Raw genomic sequence first — 18,845 nt, forward strand, 5'->3', positions numbered from 1 at the left:
TCCCGGTTAGCACGCGTGTCCGCCGTCAGCGGGGCAGGTGGAAGGTCAGACCACAGCCACGTCTTGGGGACGCGTGGACCCTCGCTGTGAGCGCGGCCGGCGCGTGAGCCCCCAGACGGAGGCCTCTGCCGCTGAGGCTCTGGTGTGGGACTGTCACTCGTCTCTGCTCGTTTCCCCGTCTTCCTCCGGGTGACCTCACACCTCTGTTTTTAGGTAGTAACGTTGTAGTTTGCTTTTTAAAACTGATTTTAGTTCATTTATTTTTGAGCATTTAAAACGTCAGTTTGGTAGGTTAGGAGACAACCTCGCGGGCGAGTGCTGGCTTGACACCTCTGTAGGTGCTGATTTTAAGGCTGGAAGCCGTTGGGGTCCCTAGGTCCCTGCGGTTGAGCATATGCCTTGGGCTCAGGTCCTGACTCGGGTCCTGGGATCGAGTCCCGTGTCCGGTTCGCCGCACAGAGCCTGCTTCTCCCTCTGCCTGTGTCTCTGCCTCTCTCTCCGTGTCTCTCATGAATAAATAAATAAAATCTTAAAAAAAAAAAAAAAAGACTGGAAGCCATTAAGACTCACATTCCAATATTCCTGATTGTAGATAAAATACGTGTCCTGTGCTTTTAGCAACTTATTCTCACTTTTAAGACTTCGATGACCTTTCAGAGAGAATCATTTTAATGAGGGATTTAGAGCAGTGGCTTTTTTCTGAAAATTATGTCATAAGTGAACGTGAACATCTGTAAATCACGTTGATTTTAATTTTTTTTTATTTTTTAAAATTTTTAAATTTTTATTTTTTTAGGCGTTGATTTTTTTTAAAAAATAAAATCACATTGTTAGTGTCTATTTTGAAACCCGTTTGATTTTTAGATAACGTCATTGGTTCCTAACTAGTGATGACTTTACCTGTGTTTATAGAAATACACATTCCTCAGTGAAAATCATCCAAAGTGTCCGGTGTACATATTTTTCCACCATGTTTGGTATATTTTGTTAATTTTTAGAATAGAATAACGTATGAAGATTTTGTTTTGAGCATTTTATTTCTTTGAGAGGAAGAGAACGTGAGTGGGGGTCGGGGAGAAGGAGAAGCAGACGCCCCGCTGAGCAGGGACCCCGATGTGGGGCTCGATCCCAGGACCCCGGGACCATGACCCGAGCTGAGGGCTGATGCTCAGCCCGCTGGGCCACCCGGGCGCCCACCTGTGAGCATTATTAAGCTTTGTTGCTCATGTTAAAAATGAGGGAAAGGCCTTCTTCTATTTATTCTTGAGGTTTTACTGATTTATGGTGTTTTGTTTTTGAATTTTAAGTGCGGTACAAGTTCCAGAAGAAAGGTTTTGCTTTCTGAGAAAGGCCCAGTGAGCTCACAGCCAGCACCCGCTCTGTGTGTGCGTGTCTATTACTTTTATTTCTTTATTTTATATTTTGCTTTTGGTTTGGATGAATTAAGAGCAACGTATTCTTTAATCTCTAAACAGATTTAGTGTGAAATAGTTGGGGATACCTTGTTTCTCACTCAAAAGGACTTTTTTAAAGTGACGCTTTGTAAGCCTCGTCTCCGGGACCTCCCCGTGCAGGCACCTGCCCCCGCCTCGGGGCGCCCAGCCCCTGGAGGAAGGCACCCGGGCCCTGGGGAGGGCGGGCAGGGGTCAGCAGGATAGGGCAGGGGCCGTGGTGAGACGCAGCCCCAGGGGCAGGGCGAGAAGGGGTCCCCCTTCCCCATCTGACCCCGTCCTTGGCCGGAGGGTGCCCCCCGCAGCACCTGGATGCTGCGCGGTTTGAGGGCTCTTCTGAGATGGGTGGTTCCTGCCTTTGTGCTCAGTCAGCGCCTTTGGGAGCCGAGTGCTGGGTGTGCGCTGGGGCCCCAGCGACCTGTGGGAGGGCGTGAGTCGGGGACGGGCCGCCTGGGCTGGGGGGACACTATGGGGTGGTCTGGGGCCGAGGGTGCTTCCCGTCCCGGCAGCGCACTGCGTCCACGTGGGCCTCGGTGGTCTCGCGCGCTCCCGCTGCGTGTGCCGTGTGGGCCAGGAGGTGTTGGCCCTTGGGCGCTGGCCCTCTGGCTCCCCCGAGGGCCTCCTTCTGTCCCCTCCCTGCGTCCTCACTCATTCCCGTGACCTGGAACCACCGCTCCCTCCGCTTTACACAGGAGAGCGGTCGGCACCGTACCCAAGGCCACGAGCTAGCGGGTGGCCGGGCTCCAACCCCCCAGCGGGCACAGCCTCCGTGGTGGGCCCAGGGCCTGGAGGGTCACGCGGCGGGTTTGTGCCGACCGAGAAGTGGCAGCCGCCTCGCGGGATGGCAGTGGTTAAAGGCTGCGTGGCCGGTCCTGTGCAACAAGCCTGCACCGAATTCTGAGCTAGAGTCACGCAGGGCACAAGTCCCGGGGGCGAGGCCCCTGTCGACAGAGCAGGCGATCGGCTCCGTGGGTGGACGCCCAGCTGGGGTTGGGGTGCGGGGAAGCCCCTGCGGACACGCGGTGGGACGCTGGGGGGTTGGATCCATCGGCAGGGGAGAAGCGCCAAGGGCGCACCTCTCTGTGTGTACACATGTCACCTCGACGTCACCACGTATGTGGGGCCCAGGACACCTGCTGCCGCAGAGGCGTGTTGCTTCTGAGGACGGTACCCACCCGGGTCGTGTCCCTGGAGCCCTGGGGCTGGCAGGGCCTCGCCCGGGAGCCGACACACTGCACAGGACCAGGCAGGGCATCTGGGGGCCTCGCGGCCACTGGGGAGGCCTCGGCGGCTGGACTGCACCACGCGGCCCCGGACGAGCCACACCGGGCTGTGTCCCGGTCGGCTCTGGACTCTGAACGTCAGGTTTCAGATGACTGTCCCGGGTCATGCACCACCCGTCTTCTTTTGGAATTTGCAACCAATGAAAAATATAAAAGCCTTTAGCTTTCGCAGACGGGATGAAACGGGCAGCGGGCCACGTCCGTGATCCCTCTGACGTTGCTTCCGTTCCGTAAGACTGGGACCCGGTGGGTGAGCTGCTCAGGACACGCTTAGGCTTCGTGTCGTCGGCTCCCCACCTGGGTTCCGGGTGTCTTAAAGCACCCGGATGCAGGACCTTGTGACCTGTGCCCGTCACACACGCGTGTGGGGGAAGCGGTTCCGTTCCCTTCCAGCTTTGAAGCAGGTGCGTGGTCACAGGTCACGAGCCGCACTCCAAGAACCTGCGGGTTTTGGGAGGACGCGGCGGTGGTCGGGCGACCTCCGGTTTGGAGACTTCTTCCTTCGGGGGCGGGCGGGGTCCTCCGCCTGGGGCACTGCCGCCCGGACGTGGTGCTCGTCCCCTCACACAGCCCTTGATTTAAAGTGTGCACGTGTCCGCGTGATTCCTCTGTCCGTGTGAGGTCCCGGCCGTCGCGTGTGTGCTAATTCGCCTCCGTTTCTTGTTTCAGCTATCTGTACAAGAACGAGATCCAGGCAATTGACAGGCAAGCATTTAAGGGACTTGCCTCTCTAGAACAACTGTAAGTGTCCCTCTGTGTGTTGACTGTCTGGGATGTCACCTGCCCTTTGCCTCCTGCAGGGAAGGTGCACTAAGTGTGCTGTTTGCACGATGCATGTCTGTACTAACGGGGTCGTAGGGACGCGTGCATGCCGGGGGGAGCCGGTCCGACCGAGCCCTCCACCCGCGGTGGGCGGCAGCCCCGGGTCCTCACTCGGGGCAGCGACAGCGAGACCGAGGGGCCCCGGCCGCCACGCTGTGCCCGCTGGCAGCAGGAACAGTCTCTGGGCGCGGAGGGGCCTCGGGGCGGGCCCAGCGGGGCCGTTTCCTGTCCGTGAATCTGCACCCGTTCCAGTTGACTCTCTGCCTTTATGTCCTTATTCTGGAGTAAAAAAAGGCACTTTCTCCCACGTGTTCCTAGTTAGCGCGTCAGGCGCTGTTTCTCTGGCCGCCTGCGGGGTCCAGCGTTGCTGCGCAGCCCGCGTGTTCCTTTTTAAGTAGGATTCCCGGTAGAAGGGGTTTGTCCTGCTCGGTTGGGCCCGTTACTTCCCACTGAGCTGAAGTGGTTCTGGGGAGTCGGGGCGGCCGCTCGGCTGTCGTCACGGGCCCGGCAGGGCTTGTGGCTGTGACGCGGCCCCGTGGCCTTGGGCGGCAGCTGTCCGTGGGTCTGCGCGTCTCCCCGCGGGCGGGCGGGCGGGCGCAGGGGCCTCTTCGGACACCCGGCGGCAGAGCTGGGGGTGGGGGCTCACCCCGAAACCAGGCGCTGCGGGGGCTCACCCGAGGCTCCTGCATCGAGAGCGTGTTTACTGGGGTGTGACCCGCGCTGCCCACCTCGTGGTGTGTGGAGCGCAGCGTGTCGGGTTCCTGTGATCTTCGCCCCACAGAGGAGGAGGCGCAGAGCACAGGGCGTGCAGGAACCCAGGGAAGTGTCTGGAAGACATCCAGGCAGACGAGGGCTCGTGAGGACCGAGTGCCCGCATCGGACGCGTTCCTCCGGGGGCGGGGGCCGTGAGGTCGCCATCGCCGACACCTGGGAAGCCAGGTCCCATTTGCATGTGCCGAAAACCCTAGAAGCAGGTGGTGCTCCCCCCAAAGGGGGGAGAATCAACTCATTTTTAAGGAAGAAAGAGGCAGAGTCTGGGGGAAGCGCTGCTTCCGAGCGACTGTCCCGGGGTCGGCGGATCTGGTCAGGACGTCTTTGGAACCCCGGGTTGGGTGCTTAGTTAGGGGCTCCCTGCACGAGACGTGGCTCCCCTTCCGTGGATGTCGTGAGGGTCCAACGGGACACGGAGACACTTAGGACCGGCCCTTGCCTGCAGGGAGGGCACCGCGCACGCGGAGATGAGGCTGTTTCTGGGGGTGTGCACGGCGCTGTGGTGGGGGCGGCCCCTGCGGGGCTCCCGCTGCCCGGGGGCCCCTCCTCCCTGTCCAGAGGCAGGCCAGGAGGAGCACGCGTGACACCAGCGTCGGATGCGGATTGGACCTGGGGCCCGGGGCCTCCTTGGGGCCTGGGGGGGCGCTGGACACCCAGGCGGCTGGGGGCTGCGAGGTCTCTGGGCCTGGCGGCGGGCTCCACCTGAGTCCAGGCAGCGGATGAGGATGAGGACAGGCAGGTCGTCAGCCTCCCTCCCTCCTCCCTGGGCACCTCCCCAGGCTCACCTGCCCACTAACGGGGTCTCCCCAGCCACCCCTGTGCAGCTCCCCATTGGACATTCCTGCTGTTCCCCGGTCACCCTACTTGCAGGCTTCCTGTCCCGGAGGGGAGGGGAGAGTCGGGGGTCCTGACCGTGGGGGGCTCTGACCTGAGCTGTGCGACCTCCCCAATAGAGGTCACCGTGGTGCCCTCCTGGGGAGCTGGGCCAGGGGACGGGAGGAGAGCAGGGGGCAGGGAAGGACAACGGAACATGGTGACCTTGGCCACGGTGCTGCCACCGTCAGGGAAGGTCTCCAAGGGACTCGGGCTGCGTCTCGAGACCACCTTCTGGCGTCTGGGTCTGAGGACCCCGGGATCTGTGGGAGCCCTGTCCTTGTGGCCCTGCAGGGCCCGGGGGCACCTCCCAGTGAGCAGCGGCGTCTCCTCTCTGTGGGTGGGGGGCCCGCTGCAGAGCACCCCGGCCACCACACGTGGCCAAGCTCGCAGCCAGCGTTTTGCTTTAGGGGAAAAAAACGCCAATTTTTTCAAAGTGGCAGGAGCAGTAGTATTCAGGAAAATGAAAAGAAAATAGTTGTGCCAAAAAAAATGTGCAAATTGTGGAAAAGCAAGGAGACAGCAGAAGAGTGGATGCGGGACGGTCCGTGGAACGGGCGCACATTGAGGAGACTCCTAGTCCTCGCTGTTTAACTGTCTGCACAGCCTCAGGTCCCAGGGGGAGTCCAGCCTCCCCTGAGGTCACGAGGAGGTCGGAAGATTAGAACGGAGGTTCACGTTCTCACGTCTGTGCCGTCAGGAGGGTTGCGTGGACTTGACACCTCCTGGGCACCACACGGAGGCGGGACATGTGGCGAGGCCTGGGCGTGCAGGCCTTGCAGGGCGAGCAGGGCTTGCAGGGCGTGCAGGGTGTGCAGGGCCTGCAAGGTGAGCAGGGCGAGCAGGGCGAGCAGGGCGTGCAGGACTTGCAGGGTGTGCAGGGTCAGCAGGGCTTGCAGGGTGAGCCGGGCGTGCAGGGTGAGCAGGGCGTGCAGGGCTTGCAGGGCGTGCAGGGCTTGCAGGGCGTTCAGGGCGTGCAGGGCGAGCAGGGCTTGCAAGGGCGTTCAGGGCGAGCAGGGCTTGCAAGGGCGTTCAGGGCGTGCAGGGCATGCAGGGCGAGCAGGGCTTGCAGGGGCGTTCAGGGCGTGCAGGGGCGTTCAGGGCGTGCAGGGCGTGCAGGGCGTGCAGGGCGTGCAGGGCGAGCAGGGTGTGCAGAGACTGGGTCAGCATCGCGATTCCCCGTCCACCACTCGCCTGTTGTGTTTTTAATCTTGGTGTTTGGTGATTTCACTGGTTTCCCCCGGATGTAGGGCATCTAGAGAGTTCCGGACGTACGCATTTGGAATGACTTAGGAAGCATTTTTTTGAAAAAAACGTCTAGACCTGCACAGAGTGAAAAGTGTTTAAAACCTGGTTCTTTCTTTTCTCTCTTTTTCCCTGTACGCTCGTCTAGGTACCTGCACTTTAATCAGATAGAAACTCTCGACCCAGAGTCGTTCCAACACTTGCCGAAGCTGGAGAGGCTGTAAGTTGGGTTTCCCGCCGCCCTCCCAGGTTGTGCGGGCGAGAGGAGGCCGCTGTCAGTCCAGACACCCGACGTCGGGCGGTGCGGTGCGCGGTCTCTGCTCCGCGTGTCACGGTCCGCAGGCGGGGCCGACCGCCGCCGCTTTGGGAATCGGGATAAAATAGAAAAGAAGCCCAAGTCCTTTCCTAAGTGACGGTCTCAGGTTCCCTGAGATCAACCCGTGCAGCCGCCGGGCTGCCTGCTAACGGCTGTTTTGTCCGGCTGTGGATGGTCTCTTCTACGCACGCGCGACGCGGTTTATAAACTCGGTTTGTCGTATTGTCTCTTTCGACAGATTCTTACATAACAACCGAATCACACATTTGGTTCCGGGAACATTCGATCACTTGGAATCCATGAAAAGACTGTGAGTGTGTGCTCGGCGCAGCCCCGATCGCCGCCGCGGGTCCCGGGTCCCGGCTGGGCTGCGGGTGCGGGTCACTCCTGGGGGGGCGGGCCGGGGCCCCGAGCCGTCCACGCACACGCCGGGAGCCCCGCTGACCCACGTCGACCCTGTTAGAGGCGACCGGGACTTTTCCCGAAGTCTAAGTTCTTCCAATTAATTTCTAATCCCACGTCGCGTCTCTCTGGGCTGGGAGTGACATGCAGGGAGGACTCTGCTGTCCCCGGTGTTCAGTGTTCACGCAGCGAGACGTTAAGCAAACCGGGCTCGGATTTCCCGAGGCCTCTACGCATCTTGCTTCTCTTATCGCGAGGACCTTGCTCTATAGGGTAGAGGCCGTCAGGGCCGGTGGTGGCAGGTACCCGCCGCCTGCCCGTGGGCTGCTCCCCGGCGATCATCCCGTGTGCCAGGGACAGGAGAGTGGGGCTGGGAAGCCCAGATCCCAGGCAAACTCGGGTGAAGTCAGCGGCTCCCGTCGCCGCTCGGGGGCCTTCGGGTAACGCCGTCAGCGGCCAGGCTAAGCTGCGCGGTGGGAAGGTCGCTCGGGGGAGCGCTGCCGGGATGGGGGTGCGGGGGCCGCGGAGACGGGCCGGAGAGGCTGGGCCGCGGCGGCAGGTGGGGTCTCCCGGCCCCCTCTACCGCCGCCTGCGGACTCACGGCGCCCTCCCGCCCCGACGCGGCCTTCTGTCCCGCGCGGCGGGCGTGCGGGGTCCCACCTGCCGGCGCCCGCGCCTCACCGTCTTCCTCCGGCAGGCGGCTGGACTCCAACGCGCTTCACTGCGACTGTGAGATCCTGTGGCTGGCGGATCTGCTCAAAACCTACGCCAAGTCGGGCAATGCGCAGGCAGCGGCCACCTGTGAATATCCGCGCCGCATCCAGGGGCGCTCGGTGGCCACCATCACCCCCGAAGAGCTGGACTGTGGTGAGTGAGCGCCGCCGCCGCGTCCCCTGGACCAGTGTGGCCACCGCAGGGCGCGGCGCGTACGCGGCCCTTCCTGTCCTTGGGGTCGCTGGCCCCAGACCCCGCCTCGGGGGACCGGACGAGGACGCTCCTCGTCGAGCAGCTCTCAGGTTCCTGGGCCTTTGTCGCCAGGTTTCCCCGCAAAATTAGCCAAGTGGACGACACACTGTGCCTCCCGCCCGTCCAGGCCCCCGTGCCTGTGGCCGCCGCTGGGCAGGGCTCTGGTGCCGCGGGGCGGGGCTGGTGGGGCCCGGTGCCCTCCGTCCGTGCCCACGGGGATCTCGGGGAATCGCCCGCAGCAAAGGGGCCGAGTCCGACGGCCAGACAGACGCTTGCTGGCCGCGCCCAGGGTCCCGCTCGGCGTCCTGGTGGCAGCGCTGTGGGGGCCGCCAGCGGAGTTTCTCCAAAGCGTCGGTTGTTAGCGTTAGAGATGGAGTCGCGGGCGCCGGAAGCCCGACTGGAGGAGGCACCTGGTGTGGCCGCGGGGCCGTGGGAGGGGACGCGCCCCCCGAGGACCCAGCACGGGCGGCTCTGCTGCCCTGCCCTGCCTGCACGGACAGCTCGCGGCCCTCGGGGTGGCCGTCGCTGAAAAGCATCGTTTTCCGCTCTTTGGCTCCATGGAGACGACTAACGGTGTAGGTGCCGTGTGCACAGGGGCCTCGCCCTCTTGAGGGTGGCGGACGCGGGGCCTGGCCCGGTGCTTGTCGCCACCCAGGCTCCCAGCGGCGGAGGCCTGTGTCCGCGGAGAAGCCCCTGCGTCCGCGTGGGAACGCTTGGGGTGGGGCTTACGTCTGCTTGGGATGTTCTCTCGAACGGGAGGGGTTGGGTTTGGGTGCCCCTGCGCTTTGCCGGGTCGGTTTAAGACTCAGTCTGCGTTTCCTCCTCGGCGCAGAAAGGCCTCGCATCACGTCAGAGCCCCAGGACGCGGACGTCACCTCGGGGAACACCGTGTTCTTCACGTGCAGAGCGGAAGGCAACCCCAAGCCCGAGATCATCTGGCTGCGAAACAAGTAAGTGGGCACGGGGCGGGCTGCCACGGACGCTCGCCGTCCACCCGGGTGCCCGCTGGCTCCACCGAGCACGCTCCCCCGACACCTGCGGACCCGACGCCTGTGACCCCTCAACACCTGTGACTCTCCCGACACCTGTGGACCCGTCTGACATCTAAGAACCCCCTGACACCTGCGCACCTCCCCAACACCTGTACACAACTCCTCACGTGCAGACCCCCCCAACACCTGCACACCTTGCCAACACCTATACACCCCCCCACACCTCTGGACCCCCGACACCTGTGCACCCCCCACACCTCTGGACCCCCCAACACCTGTGCACCCCCTGACATTTGCAGACCCCTGATACCTGTGACCCCCCTGACACCTATGACTCTCCCGACACCTGTGGATCCCCCAACACCTGTACACCCCCCCAACACTTGCAGACTCCCCTCCGACATCTGCAGACCCCTCCAACACCTGTGCACCCCTCTAACACCTGTGCACCCCTCTAACACCTGTGGACCCCTCTGACACCTGTGGACCCCTCTGACACCTGTGGACCCTCCGACACCCGTGCACCCTCCAACACTTGTGGACCCCCCAACACCTGTGGCCTCCCCATCTGCAGACCCCTCTGACCCCTTCAGACCCCCCGCACACCCGTGACCCCCTCCACAGTTCTTTCTCTGCTGTGGAGGGAGAGGTCCAAGGGAGAGCATGTTCTGCATCTTCTGGACCCTCAGGGGTGCGCGCTGCCCTGCCGCTGGGGGTGAGGACTATGAGGGAGTCTGGGCTCCTCGCCCGCCCGCATCTGTTGTGGGAACCAGACAGGGCTGGTCACTGGGGCTTGCCGCTGGGACGCCGGGAGCAGCCCCTGGGTGAGGAGGGTCCTCCCTGGGGAACAGCGTCCAGGGGCACCCGTCGGGCAAACACGGCGTCCTTAGCTCCTGCGCGTCTCCTTTGCACAGGGCTCTCCCCGCCCATCCACAAGCATTTTGGGTGTGGGGGGGGTCAGGGGTGGGAGCAGGGCGCTCCGGGGTCAGTCCTCCCGGGGCCCCTGTGTGGACGAGGACACTTGGAAGTGTATGGGGAGAACCGACTCCTTGGAAAGAAACGGCGTGAAAGCCCCTTGTCCTCGCTCCTGTGCACGTTCTCATGGGGACAGCACAGGCACCCGCCGCTCTGCGGTCTCGGGCCTCCCCTCTGAGCTCAGGGCCGAGTTTGGTCACGACGACGGCAAGGAGGACAGGAGCCAGGAGCCCAGACACCCCCCGAGCCCTCGTCCCTCCCAGCACGGGGCACCCAGCCCAGCAGCGTTCGCCCAGCAGGGTGCTTGGCATCGGGCGCCATCCGGGCAGGAGGGAAGAGGCGTTCCTGCCTCGGTTTGTCCCCATGACCCGGCTCGGCGCTGTGGGGTCGTGACACAAGCTGTCCCAGCCTTCAGATAACGTTCCTGGTGACTCTGGGGTTATCCAGATTTAATACCCAGCATTAACACGGGAGGAATAAGCACGTATTTAAAAAGCAGAAAAGCTTAGATTCGGCTGAGTCCTTCACGTTTGCTTTCATAAATAAACACATTAATACTGGGAATTAAAATGTCGCGGCCAAACGTGGCACAGTGGAAGCCCGAAAGCCCCGGGCCTCAGGTCTGGTGCCAGCTTTCCCTCCCCGTCTGCTACCTCCTGGTTGGCCTCCCCTGAGAGTCAGCCTCACCTGCTGGGTCGGCCTCCCCTGAGAGTCAGCCTCACCTGCTGGGTCGGCCTCCCCTGAGGGTCAACCTCACCTGAGAGTCAGCCTCACCTGCTGGGTCAGCTTCACCTGCTGGGTTGGCCTCACCTGCTGGGTCAGCCTCACCTGAGAGTCAGCTTCACGTGCTGGGTCGGCCTCACCTGCTGGGTCGGCCTCCCCTGAGAGTCAGCCTCACCTGCTGGATTGGCCTCCCCTGAGGGTCGGCCTCCCCTGAGAGTCAGGTTAACCTGCTGGGTCGGCCTCCGCTGCAGGTCAGACTCCCCTCTAGATCTGCCTCCCCTCTGGGCCTGCCTCATTATCTTGAATGAACTTGCCAGAAACCAAGGAAAACGTCTCCTTTGAATTTTCCCCACTATGTTCCTTTATCCCCTTTGGGAGGAGAACTGCTTTAAAACTTAGAAATCTCACAGATTGCACATGTGAGTAATAAACGGACGAATTAGAGACGCAGCGGGTCAGCACCCTTCCTAGAGATGCTGAGCCGGCCGGAGCCTGGAGGCAGGACAGGTTCCTGGCAAGGCCGGGTGTGGGTGTGGGTGTGGGTGTGGGTGCCCTCCCGCGGGGTCAGGCCTGTCCTCGAGCCTTACGACCCTGAGCCGCCTGACTTGTGCCTTTGTAGTAACGAGCTGAGCATGAAGACGGATTCCCGCCTCAACTTGCTGGACGACGGGACCTTGATGATCCAAAACACGCAGGAGACCGACCAGGGCATCTACCAGTGCATGGCCAAGAACGTGGCCGGGCAGGTGAAAACACAGGAAGTCACCCTCAGGTACTTTGGGTCTCCAGGTACGTGCAGAGGACGGCGCGCGAGGGCTCCTCCGGAACCGCCGGCCCCCCGCGCCCGGCCGGGTAGGGATGCGGGTGGGACACGGGAGGGACGCCGGGGGGACGCACCTGCGCCAGGCCGCCACGCGCCCTTGGCCCGCCCTCAGACTGACGTTTCCTTGGAGGGGGCCCGCGAGCGGTCGCCTTAGACTTATTTGCAAGTTGATCCAGCCCGTCCCGAGCTGTGCAGTAGTTGCCGTCCACCGGCCAGGGAAGTCCCCGGGCACCTGGCACGCGTTCTTAGGTTTCCGGAGCCCAAGTCCCCCGTGTCTGCACAGCAGGCCGAGGTCGGCTGCTTCCGCGGGTGAGACACCGACTTGGGGCCGCAGCGTCCTTCCCACCCCCGAATCGCCCTCTCCCTGCGCGTCTGCCCCTCCGCCGGCGCCGCTTCCTTAGCGCCACGCGGGGCCCCAGCAAGCCTGAGGGCTTGGGTCTCCCTCCCCGCGGCTTTAGCTGTGTCACTGGGGGCGGCTCGGGGCCGGCCCACCCGGCCTGCGTGTGACGGTCGTGCCGGCCGGACTCGCCTCTGCGTGTGCCCCTGAAGCGCTTGGCGCGTGGCGGCGGGAGCACGTGGCCGCCCCGTGCGTTTGACTCTGGGGCTCGCGTCCGCGCGGTCGCCTCATCTGCAGCCTGCGCTGCTCCGGAATCGCTAATGTTGGGGTCTTTTCTGCGTTTCCGTCACCTGCTGCTCCTTCGGCACGTGGGGATGGAGCGTGAACGTTGACCCACGTGACCGACGCGCAAGTGTGTCTTCCTGCTTCTGTCCCCACCCGCCGGCTTCCTCCTGCATCCCCGCGCCCCAGTGACCGCCAGCATCCCCGGCGCCTGCCTGCCTGACCGCTCCTCGTGTCGGCTTCTCTCGCTCTTCCCCTTCCAGAGCTGGACACGTCACCCACCGGTGGTCCCGGCTCTTTAGCGGGAACACCTGAGGCTGTCCCCACGTCCTTTGCTATTATAGGTCCATGTCCCTTCCTCCGGGCCTCTCGGGCCTGATACCGTCTGGAAATCGGAAACTTGGGGAATTCCAGCGGGGGCCCCGGGTGCGGAACCTGTTCCGCTGGCCCGTGCTGTGTGGGGTCCCGGGTTCCACCCTGCGGTGGGCGCCTGCCGCGAACCGCGTGGACGCTGGCAGGACGTGACATACGCACACACCGTAAACACCCCGTGCCGGATACGCCCAGGTTTACAAATAAGTTATGAGAAAGCGTTTTATTTTTGGAGCATTTTTGGATTCTGGAATCGGGGAGAAGCGTGTTCTGGCCTGAATAAAAACATCACAGGAATGCAAAAAAAAAAAAAAAACCCAAAGAAAAAACCCCATCCTATGTGGGTCCATACGTTGCTCCCCGGGCTCCTACAGACCTGGGAGTGCTGTCGGGCCCGGGGGTGCGTGCCCGAGTGCCGCGGGCGGCCCGTAGCCGTGCACTTGGTGCCACCGGCCCGTCAGTTCTGTTGTGCACAGAATCCCTCACAAAACACGCTGCTCCGGGCGTGGATTTCTCTTCTGGATTCAGATAGTGCAGCTTAAAGTTGCATTTTTGTTTCCGTGGGGCAGATGGGTCGTTTTCCTGGGTTCTAAGTACAGTGTAAACACGGTGACTCCTGCGAGTAAGGACCTCTGGAGAGGTTTGGCTGCACTGACCGAGGTCCTTAGGATAAAGAAGGCGGGGCCGCCTCCGGGGGCTCAGTCCACGCTGCAAGAGGACGTGGCCCGGCCGCCTTGCAGGCGCTGACCGTCCGGACCCAGGCACGCGCGTCCCCGCTGCCCACACGTTGCATTTTTTAAAACGAGAAAGACGACGGAGAGCGCGTGCTGATTAAATCGTGTTTGCTTTACTCCTTTGAAGGGCGGTAGATGGAAAGAAGATGGAAAAACCCGAGCAAAACGCGGCTGCTAACCTGGAGGAAATTAACCCAGAACTTGTGTTTCGTTGTGACAGCTCGACCCGCTTTTGTAATCCAGCCACAGAACACGGAGGTGCTGGTCGGGGAGAGTGTCACCCTGGAGTGCAGCGCCACGGGCCACCCTCCGCCGCGGATCACCTGGACCAAAGGGGACCACACGCCCCTGCCCGAGGACCCTCGCGTGAGCATCACCCCCTCGGGCGGCCTTTTCATACAGAACGTCCTGCAGGACGACAGCGGCGAGTACACGTGCTTCGCCTCCAACAGCGTGGAGAGCATCCACGCCGCGGCTCTGATCATCGTCCAGGGTGGGTCAGGGCGCCCCTCCGCCCCGCGGCTTCATTTCCCTGCGCCCTTCCCACGGCTGACGTCTCCTCTGCGGTTGGGGGGGTCTCTTCTGAGTGGAAGGACTTGCGTCTCGGGGCCTGGCGTGCGCACCCTTAGGCTGACCCGCGGGTGCGTGAGGTCGGGGCGTCTGGCCTTCATCTCACAGCTCCCCAGGGCAGCTGTGGGCGCAGGACGCTGGGAGAGCCTGTCGCTGTGAGGCCTCAGCCGTGAATCTCCGAGCGTCCCCGCCGCCCCGTTAGCGGGTTTAGTAGTTTAGAAATTGCCAAGTGGGGCGTTGGCGTGGAGGCTCCACGACAATATAGGGCAAAACCAGGGAAACCGGCGCTTCCGTCCTTGTGCCTCCGCCGGCCCGGTCTGCCCACAGGAACGCCGCCTCGCGAGCACTCTGCCCGGAGTCCCCCTGCGGCCTTTCTCTGCACACGTGACACGCACCCTGTCACCCAGTCAGTACATCTGTACGGGTGGACTCCGTGTGCACCTGGGCCGTGTGGCGGCAGCCGGCAGTTAACGGGCCCCTCCGGTCCCCTGCAGCTGTGCTTTGTGACTCTAAGCCACCTGCCTTGGGTTCCCCTCCCTGCTTGGGGCGGCTGGGGTGCCCTCTGTGCCCCCCGCACCCTCTGCACCCTCTATGCCCTCTGCACCCTTTATGCCTTCTGCACCCTCTATGCCCTCTGCACCCTCTGTGCCCCCCGCACCCTCTGCACCCTCTATGCCCTCTGCACCCTCTGCGCCCTCTGCACCCTCTTTGCCCTCTGCACCCTCTGCACCCTCTGCACCCTCTGCACCCTCTATGCCCTCTGCACCCTCTGTGCCCCCCGCACCCTCTGCACCCTCTATGCCCTCTGCGCCCTCTGTGCCCCCGCACCCTCTGCACCCTCTATGCCCTCTGCACCCTCTATGCCCTCTGCGCCCTCTGTGCCCTCTGCACCCTCTATGCCCTCTGCACCCTCTATGCCCTCTGCGCCCTCTGTGCCCTCTGCACCCTTTATGCCTTCTGCACCCTCTATGCCCTCTGCACCCTCTGTGCCCCCCGCACCCTCTGCACCCTCTGTGCCCCCCGCACCCTCTGCACCCTCTATGCCCTCTGCACACTCTGCATCCTCTGTGCCCTCTGCATGCTCTACAACCTTTGTGCCCCCCGCACCCTCTGCACCCTCTGTGCCCCCTGCACCCTCTGTGCTCTCTATGCCCTCTGCACCCTCTGCATGCTCTGTGCCCCCTGCGCCCTTGTGCCGGGTGGCCCGCAGCTGCCTGGTTAGCAAAGACTCCGACAGGATGATGCTCTTGATGTTTTCATGCCCTTCCCTATCTTGTCCCACTGCTCGCAGACCCTCCCCCTGCAGCGTGGCTGGTGGCCCGTCTTGGTGCCCTGGCCTCTACAGGGAGCACAGACAGGGACGCTACCTTACAGCATTTCTACCCCAAACCGTCTCTGAAATGTCGTTTCTGTGTTTCCTTGCGAAGCTCTCCCCCAGTTCACCGTGACCCCTGAGGACAGAGCGGTCATCGAGGGTCAGACGGTGGATTTCCAGTGTGAGGCCAAGGGCTACCCGCAGCCGGTCATCGCCTGGACCAAAGGAGGTGAGCACTGGCCGGCGCCCGGGGGACGCGCTGCACACGCAGGAGGCAGGTCCGTCTGCCCTTCCCCTGCCCCGGCCCGGGGGACCCGGGTGTGGGGCCACGGCTACCGCGCTGCACACGTGCACTGTCCCGCCTTCTGCTGCGCTCTGCTCCAGAGTCCCTGTCATACCTCAAATCACTTAAGGAGCATCTTGATGAAATCTAATAGCAGGTAGTGTAGAACTTTCCGGAAACTGTCAAAGCATGGGTTTCTAGAAGCTCGCTGTCGCTTCGTTCTCTGGGGCTGTGATGCCGTCTCGCCATCCGAGGTTAGACGGCCGATCCCCCTGATTCCTTGCCCCCCCCCCCACTTCAGCTGCGGGACTGTTGGCCAATGACTTGATGACGATGCAGACGTGCCCCGGGCACCAGTGGCCTGGCTGGGAGGTGGGGGGGGGGGTGGAGGTGGCCTCAGGGCTCGGTCCGGGGTTGACCTCAAGGACCTGCCGCAAGGCCCAGCCTTGCCCCGGAGGGCAGCTCCCTGCCTTCGTGCCGGAGGAGCAAACACCTGAGGTCCCACCACCCTGTGCCCGGGCAGGAGGGGCTTGTCCAGGGGCAGGTGCCCGCACCTTCCCCGGGTGTCGCGGATGTTAGGAACCTGTGGCTCCCGACCCCTCCCCAGCGGGCCGTCCTTGGGCCAACGCCCCCGAGCCCCCTGTACCCCTCCCCATGTCTCATCTCCTCCCTGCTTCTGGGGAGTTCGTCAGAGGTGGGGGCGCCCTGTCCCCGAGCCGGCCACACACCGCTTGTGCTGGAACGTGGCTCGGTTGGCGCCGGTCGGTCCTGTCGTTCAGCTCGCTCTGAGATCGTTCTGCTCCACCGGCTTTCCCGGGTGCCGCCCGCGCCCCATCGCACCGGTGCCCCGTGCCTTTCAGGGAGCCAGCTGTCCGTGGACAGGAGGCACCTCGTCCTCTCGTCGGGAACGCTCAGGATCTCGGGCGTCGCGCTGCACGACCAGGGCCAGTACGAGTGCCAGGCCGTCAACATCATTGGCTCCCAGAGGGCCGTGGCCCACCTGACCGTGCAGCCCAGGGGTACGTGCTTCCGGGCGTGCAGACCCGCTGCGGGGAAGGGCAGGCCCCCTGCCGCCGGCGCCACCTCCCTGCCCGTGACCAGCGCCGCTCTCCTCTGAACACCTGTCCCTGGCACCTGGGCCCCGGGTGCACGTCCTGCGTGGAATCCCTCCACCTCAGCCCGTGACCACGCTCATGCTGAGCTCTGACAAGGCCGACTCGTCCGTGTTCCCCGGGGCAGACCGATGCCCCTTCAGGCGGGATGGCTCTGAGGTCCTCCCTGGGATGCTCGGTGCTGGGCGCCGGGTCCAGCGGCCGCTGGCCCGTGGACAGACCCTGACCATGTCCGAGATCCCATCTTGCCCGGCTGTCCTATGAGCCTTCACCCCCGTCTTCCCTGTGTCATTTCTGGGAGCCCCCGACGGTCATCTCCACACGGGGCACCTGAGGCAGGGAGAGCTGAGGCTCGCGGGGCCTCCCCCGGTGCTTGGGGAGGGTCCTCCCCTGACGGCTGGGGCCTGGCTGGGTGTCCTGTTCCCTAGGCTGCTGCACTGGCTCTGGGTGCTCGGCCCGCCCTTCTCACTCCCTGCTGGGCAGGGCTGGGGGTGCCTGTTGTGTGGGAATGTGGGGGGTCCCTGAAAGCCCAGGCCCCTCGATCCCCAGGTGAGACCAGTTTTTCTCCTAAGTGTGCATCTCCCGGCCTCACGCCAGCCTCTCCCCAGGGCCTGTCCCCTCCGCCCCCTTTCTCCATGTAGACACAGCTGGGAGCGGGGTGGGGGGCGGGTGTGGACCTCGTGCCGGCCAGGAGTGCCCTGGGCCTGCCCTGGCTGAGGACGAGGGGCCCTTCTGAAGCTTTGCGGCTCAGGTGACGAGGGTCCAGGTCCTCCCCCCGGTCAGCTGGCCCTCCTTGCCTTGCAGTCACGCCGGTGTTTGCCAGCATTCCCAGCGACATGACGGTGGACGTGGGCAGCAACGTGCAGCTGCCCTGCAGCTCCCAGGGCGAGCCCGAGCCCGCCATCACCTGGAACAAGGTACTGGGGCGCAGGCCGGGGCGCGGGGTGGGAGCAGCCCCCAGCTCGCCGCTCCCACACAGGGTCCCCGCGGAGAAAACCACGCACTGTAGCCCCGATGCTGTGCGACCCTTAGTAGCAAAACGGGAAGGAAACGGACCGGAACGCTCTCCTTTTCGCGTTCCTCTCAGTGACAAAAGCAAAGCAAACCCTCCCGTTAGATCCGTGGCCCCATCGTCAACAGAGAAGGTTTTCGGTGGTTACCGCAGTTCTCTGCGTTGCGCCTGTGAAGCCCAAGACTAAATTGCGTTGCGGTTTTTGGCCATTAGGATCGAGGGTGTCAACGGGGTGTGTGTCCGTGGAGGGCAGGGGGCCCACGGCAGGGGGCCCTCCCCGGAGACCTGCATCCTGGGGGCCGCTTATCCCCCGCCCGCCAGCCCTCAGCTGCCCTATGCCGGGACCCCGCGTGGCCGCCCCGCTGGCCCCGTGGCTGTGCTCCCGCCCGTCCTCGGCCGGCCCATCGCCTGCCCTCCGCCCCGGTGGCTCTGGTGTCCTGTGTCCCGGGAGACCTTGGCCAGGGCCCCGCTGCATCACCCGGTGCCCACGCTCTGTGCCTTCCCCGCCGTCATGCGGGTCCCCTGGGGGGTTTCCTTTTCTGGGCCCCCACCCCTGGTCCTGCAGAATCCAAGGACCTTGCTCTCTGTCTTCATCTTTTTGGATCTTTTGCAAGACGAGTTTCAGTAAACTGGGGTGAATCTCCCCTTCTCTGCAGTTTTGCACAGACCCAAGCGGAGCGTCTGGGCTCTGCACACCTATGTGGTGCTCACGGTGGTCCCTCCGCCCCCAAGTGGAACAGCTCCTGCTTCCCGCCTTATTCCTGGCATCCTTTCTGTTCTGCTTCGCTCCAGGATGGGGTTCAGGTGACGGAAAGTGGGAAATTTCACATTAGCCCCGAGGGGTTCCTGACGATCCACGACGTCGGGACCGCGGACGCAGGCCGCTACGAGTGCGTGGCGCGGAACACTATCGGCCAGGCGTCTGTCAGCATGGTGCTCAGCGTGAGCGGTGAGTTCGCGGGCCGGCGGGACGCTCGCAGCGTGGGCTCAGGCAGCAGGGGAGCACGTGGCCCAGGGCACGTCCAGACCCGCCATCGGATTCTCGGAAGGCGGCGTGTCCCTGGTTGCAGGGGGCACGGGGGCTCCGGGGCCCCGAGAGGGTTGCTGCCTGCCCGGCATCACGCCCTCAGGCAGCCGCCCCCTCTCGCTGCTGCCCCGAGACTGCAGGCTCCGTGGGCCCTCCTTG

The 18,845-nt window shown here is 63.5% G+C and overlaps 1 protein-coding gene across 5 annotated transcripts in view; it reads left to right on the top strand.

The window, feature by feature from the left end:
• The window catches only part of PXDN (peroxidasin), a 72,781-nt gene that overhangs the window by 33,810 nt on the left and 20,126 nt on the right, over nucleotides 1–18,845 (top strand). For 3 of the 5 annotated variants that reach the window (XM_041757539.1, XM_041757541.1, XM_041757538.1), the window contains exons 4-14: nucleotides 3,404–3,475; nucleotides 6,594–6,665; nucleotides 7,000–7,071; nucleotides 7,861–8,030; nucleotides 8,962–9,079; nucleotides 11,439–11,608; nucleotides 13,588–13,860; nucleotides 15,365–15,481; nucleotides 16,396–16,554; nucleotides 17,452–17,564; nucleotides 18,452–18,608. In XM_041757539.1, coding sequence (XP_041613473.1) covers nucleotides 3,404–3,475; nucleotides 6,594–6,665; nucleotides 7,000–7,071; nucleotides 7,861–8,030; nucleotides 8,962–9,079; nucleotides 11,439–11,608; nucleotides 13,588–13,860; nucleotides 15,365–15,481; nucleotides 16,396–16,554; nucleotides 17,452–17,564; nucleotides 18,452–18,608 — 1,493 coding nt within the window. Of the gene's footprint in view, nucleotides 1–3,403; nucleotides 3,476–6,593; nucleotides 6,666–6,999; nucleotides 7,072–7,860; nucleotides 8,031–8,961; nucleotides 9,080–11,438; nucleotides 11,952–13,587; nucleotides 13,861–15,364; nucleotides 15,482–16,395; nucleotides 16,555–17,451; nucleotides 17,565–18,451; nucleotides 18,609–18,845 lie in introns of those variants that run through there. The other 2 variants (XM_041757540.1, XM_041757542.1) reach the window with 2 other exon arrangements.

The sequence above is a fragment of the Vulpes lagopus genome, chromosome 5 (assembly GCF_018345385.1).
Source record: "Vulpes lagopus strain Blue_001 chromosome 5, ASM1834538v1, whole genome shotgun sequence".
Taxonomy (NCBI): Eukaryota; Metazoa; Chordata; class Mammalia; order Carnivora; family Canidae; genus Vulpes; species Vulpes lagopus.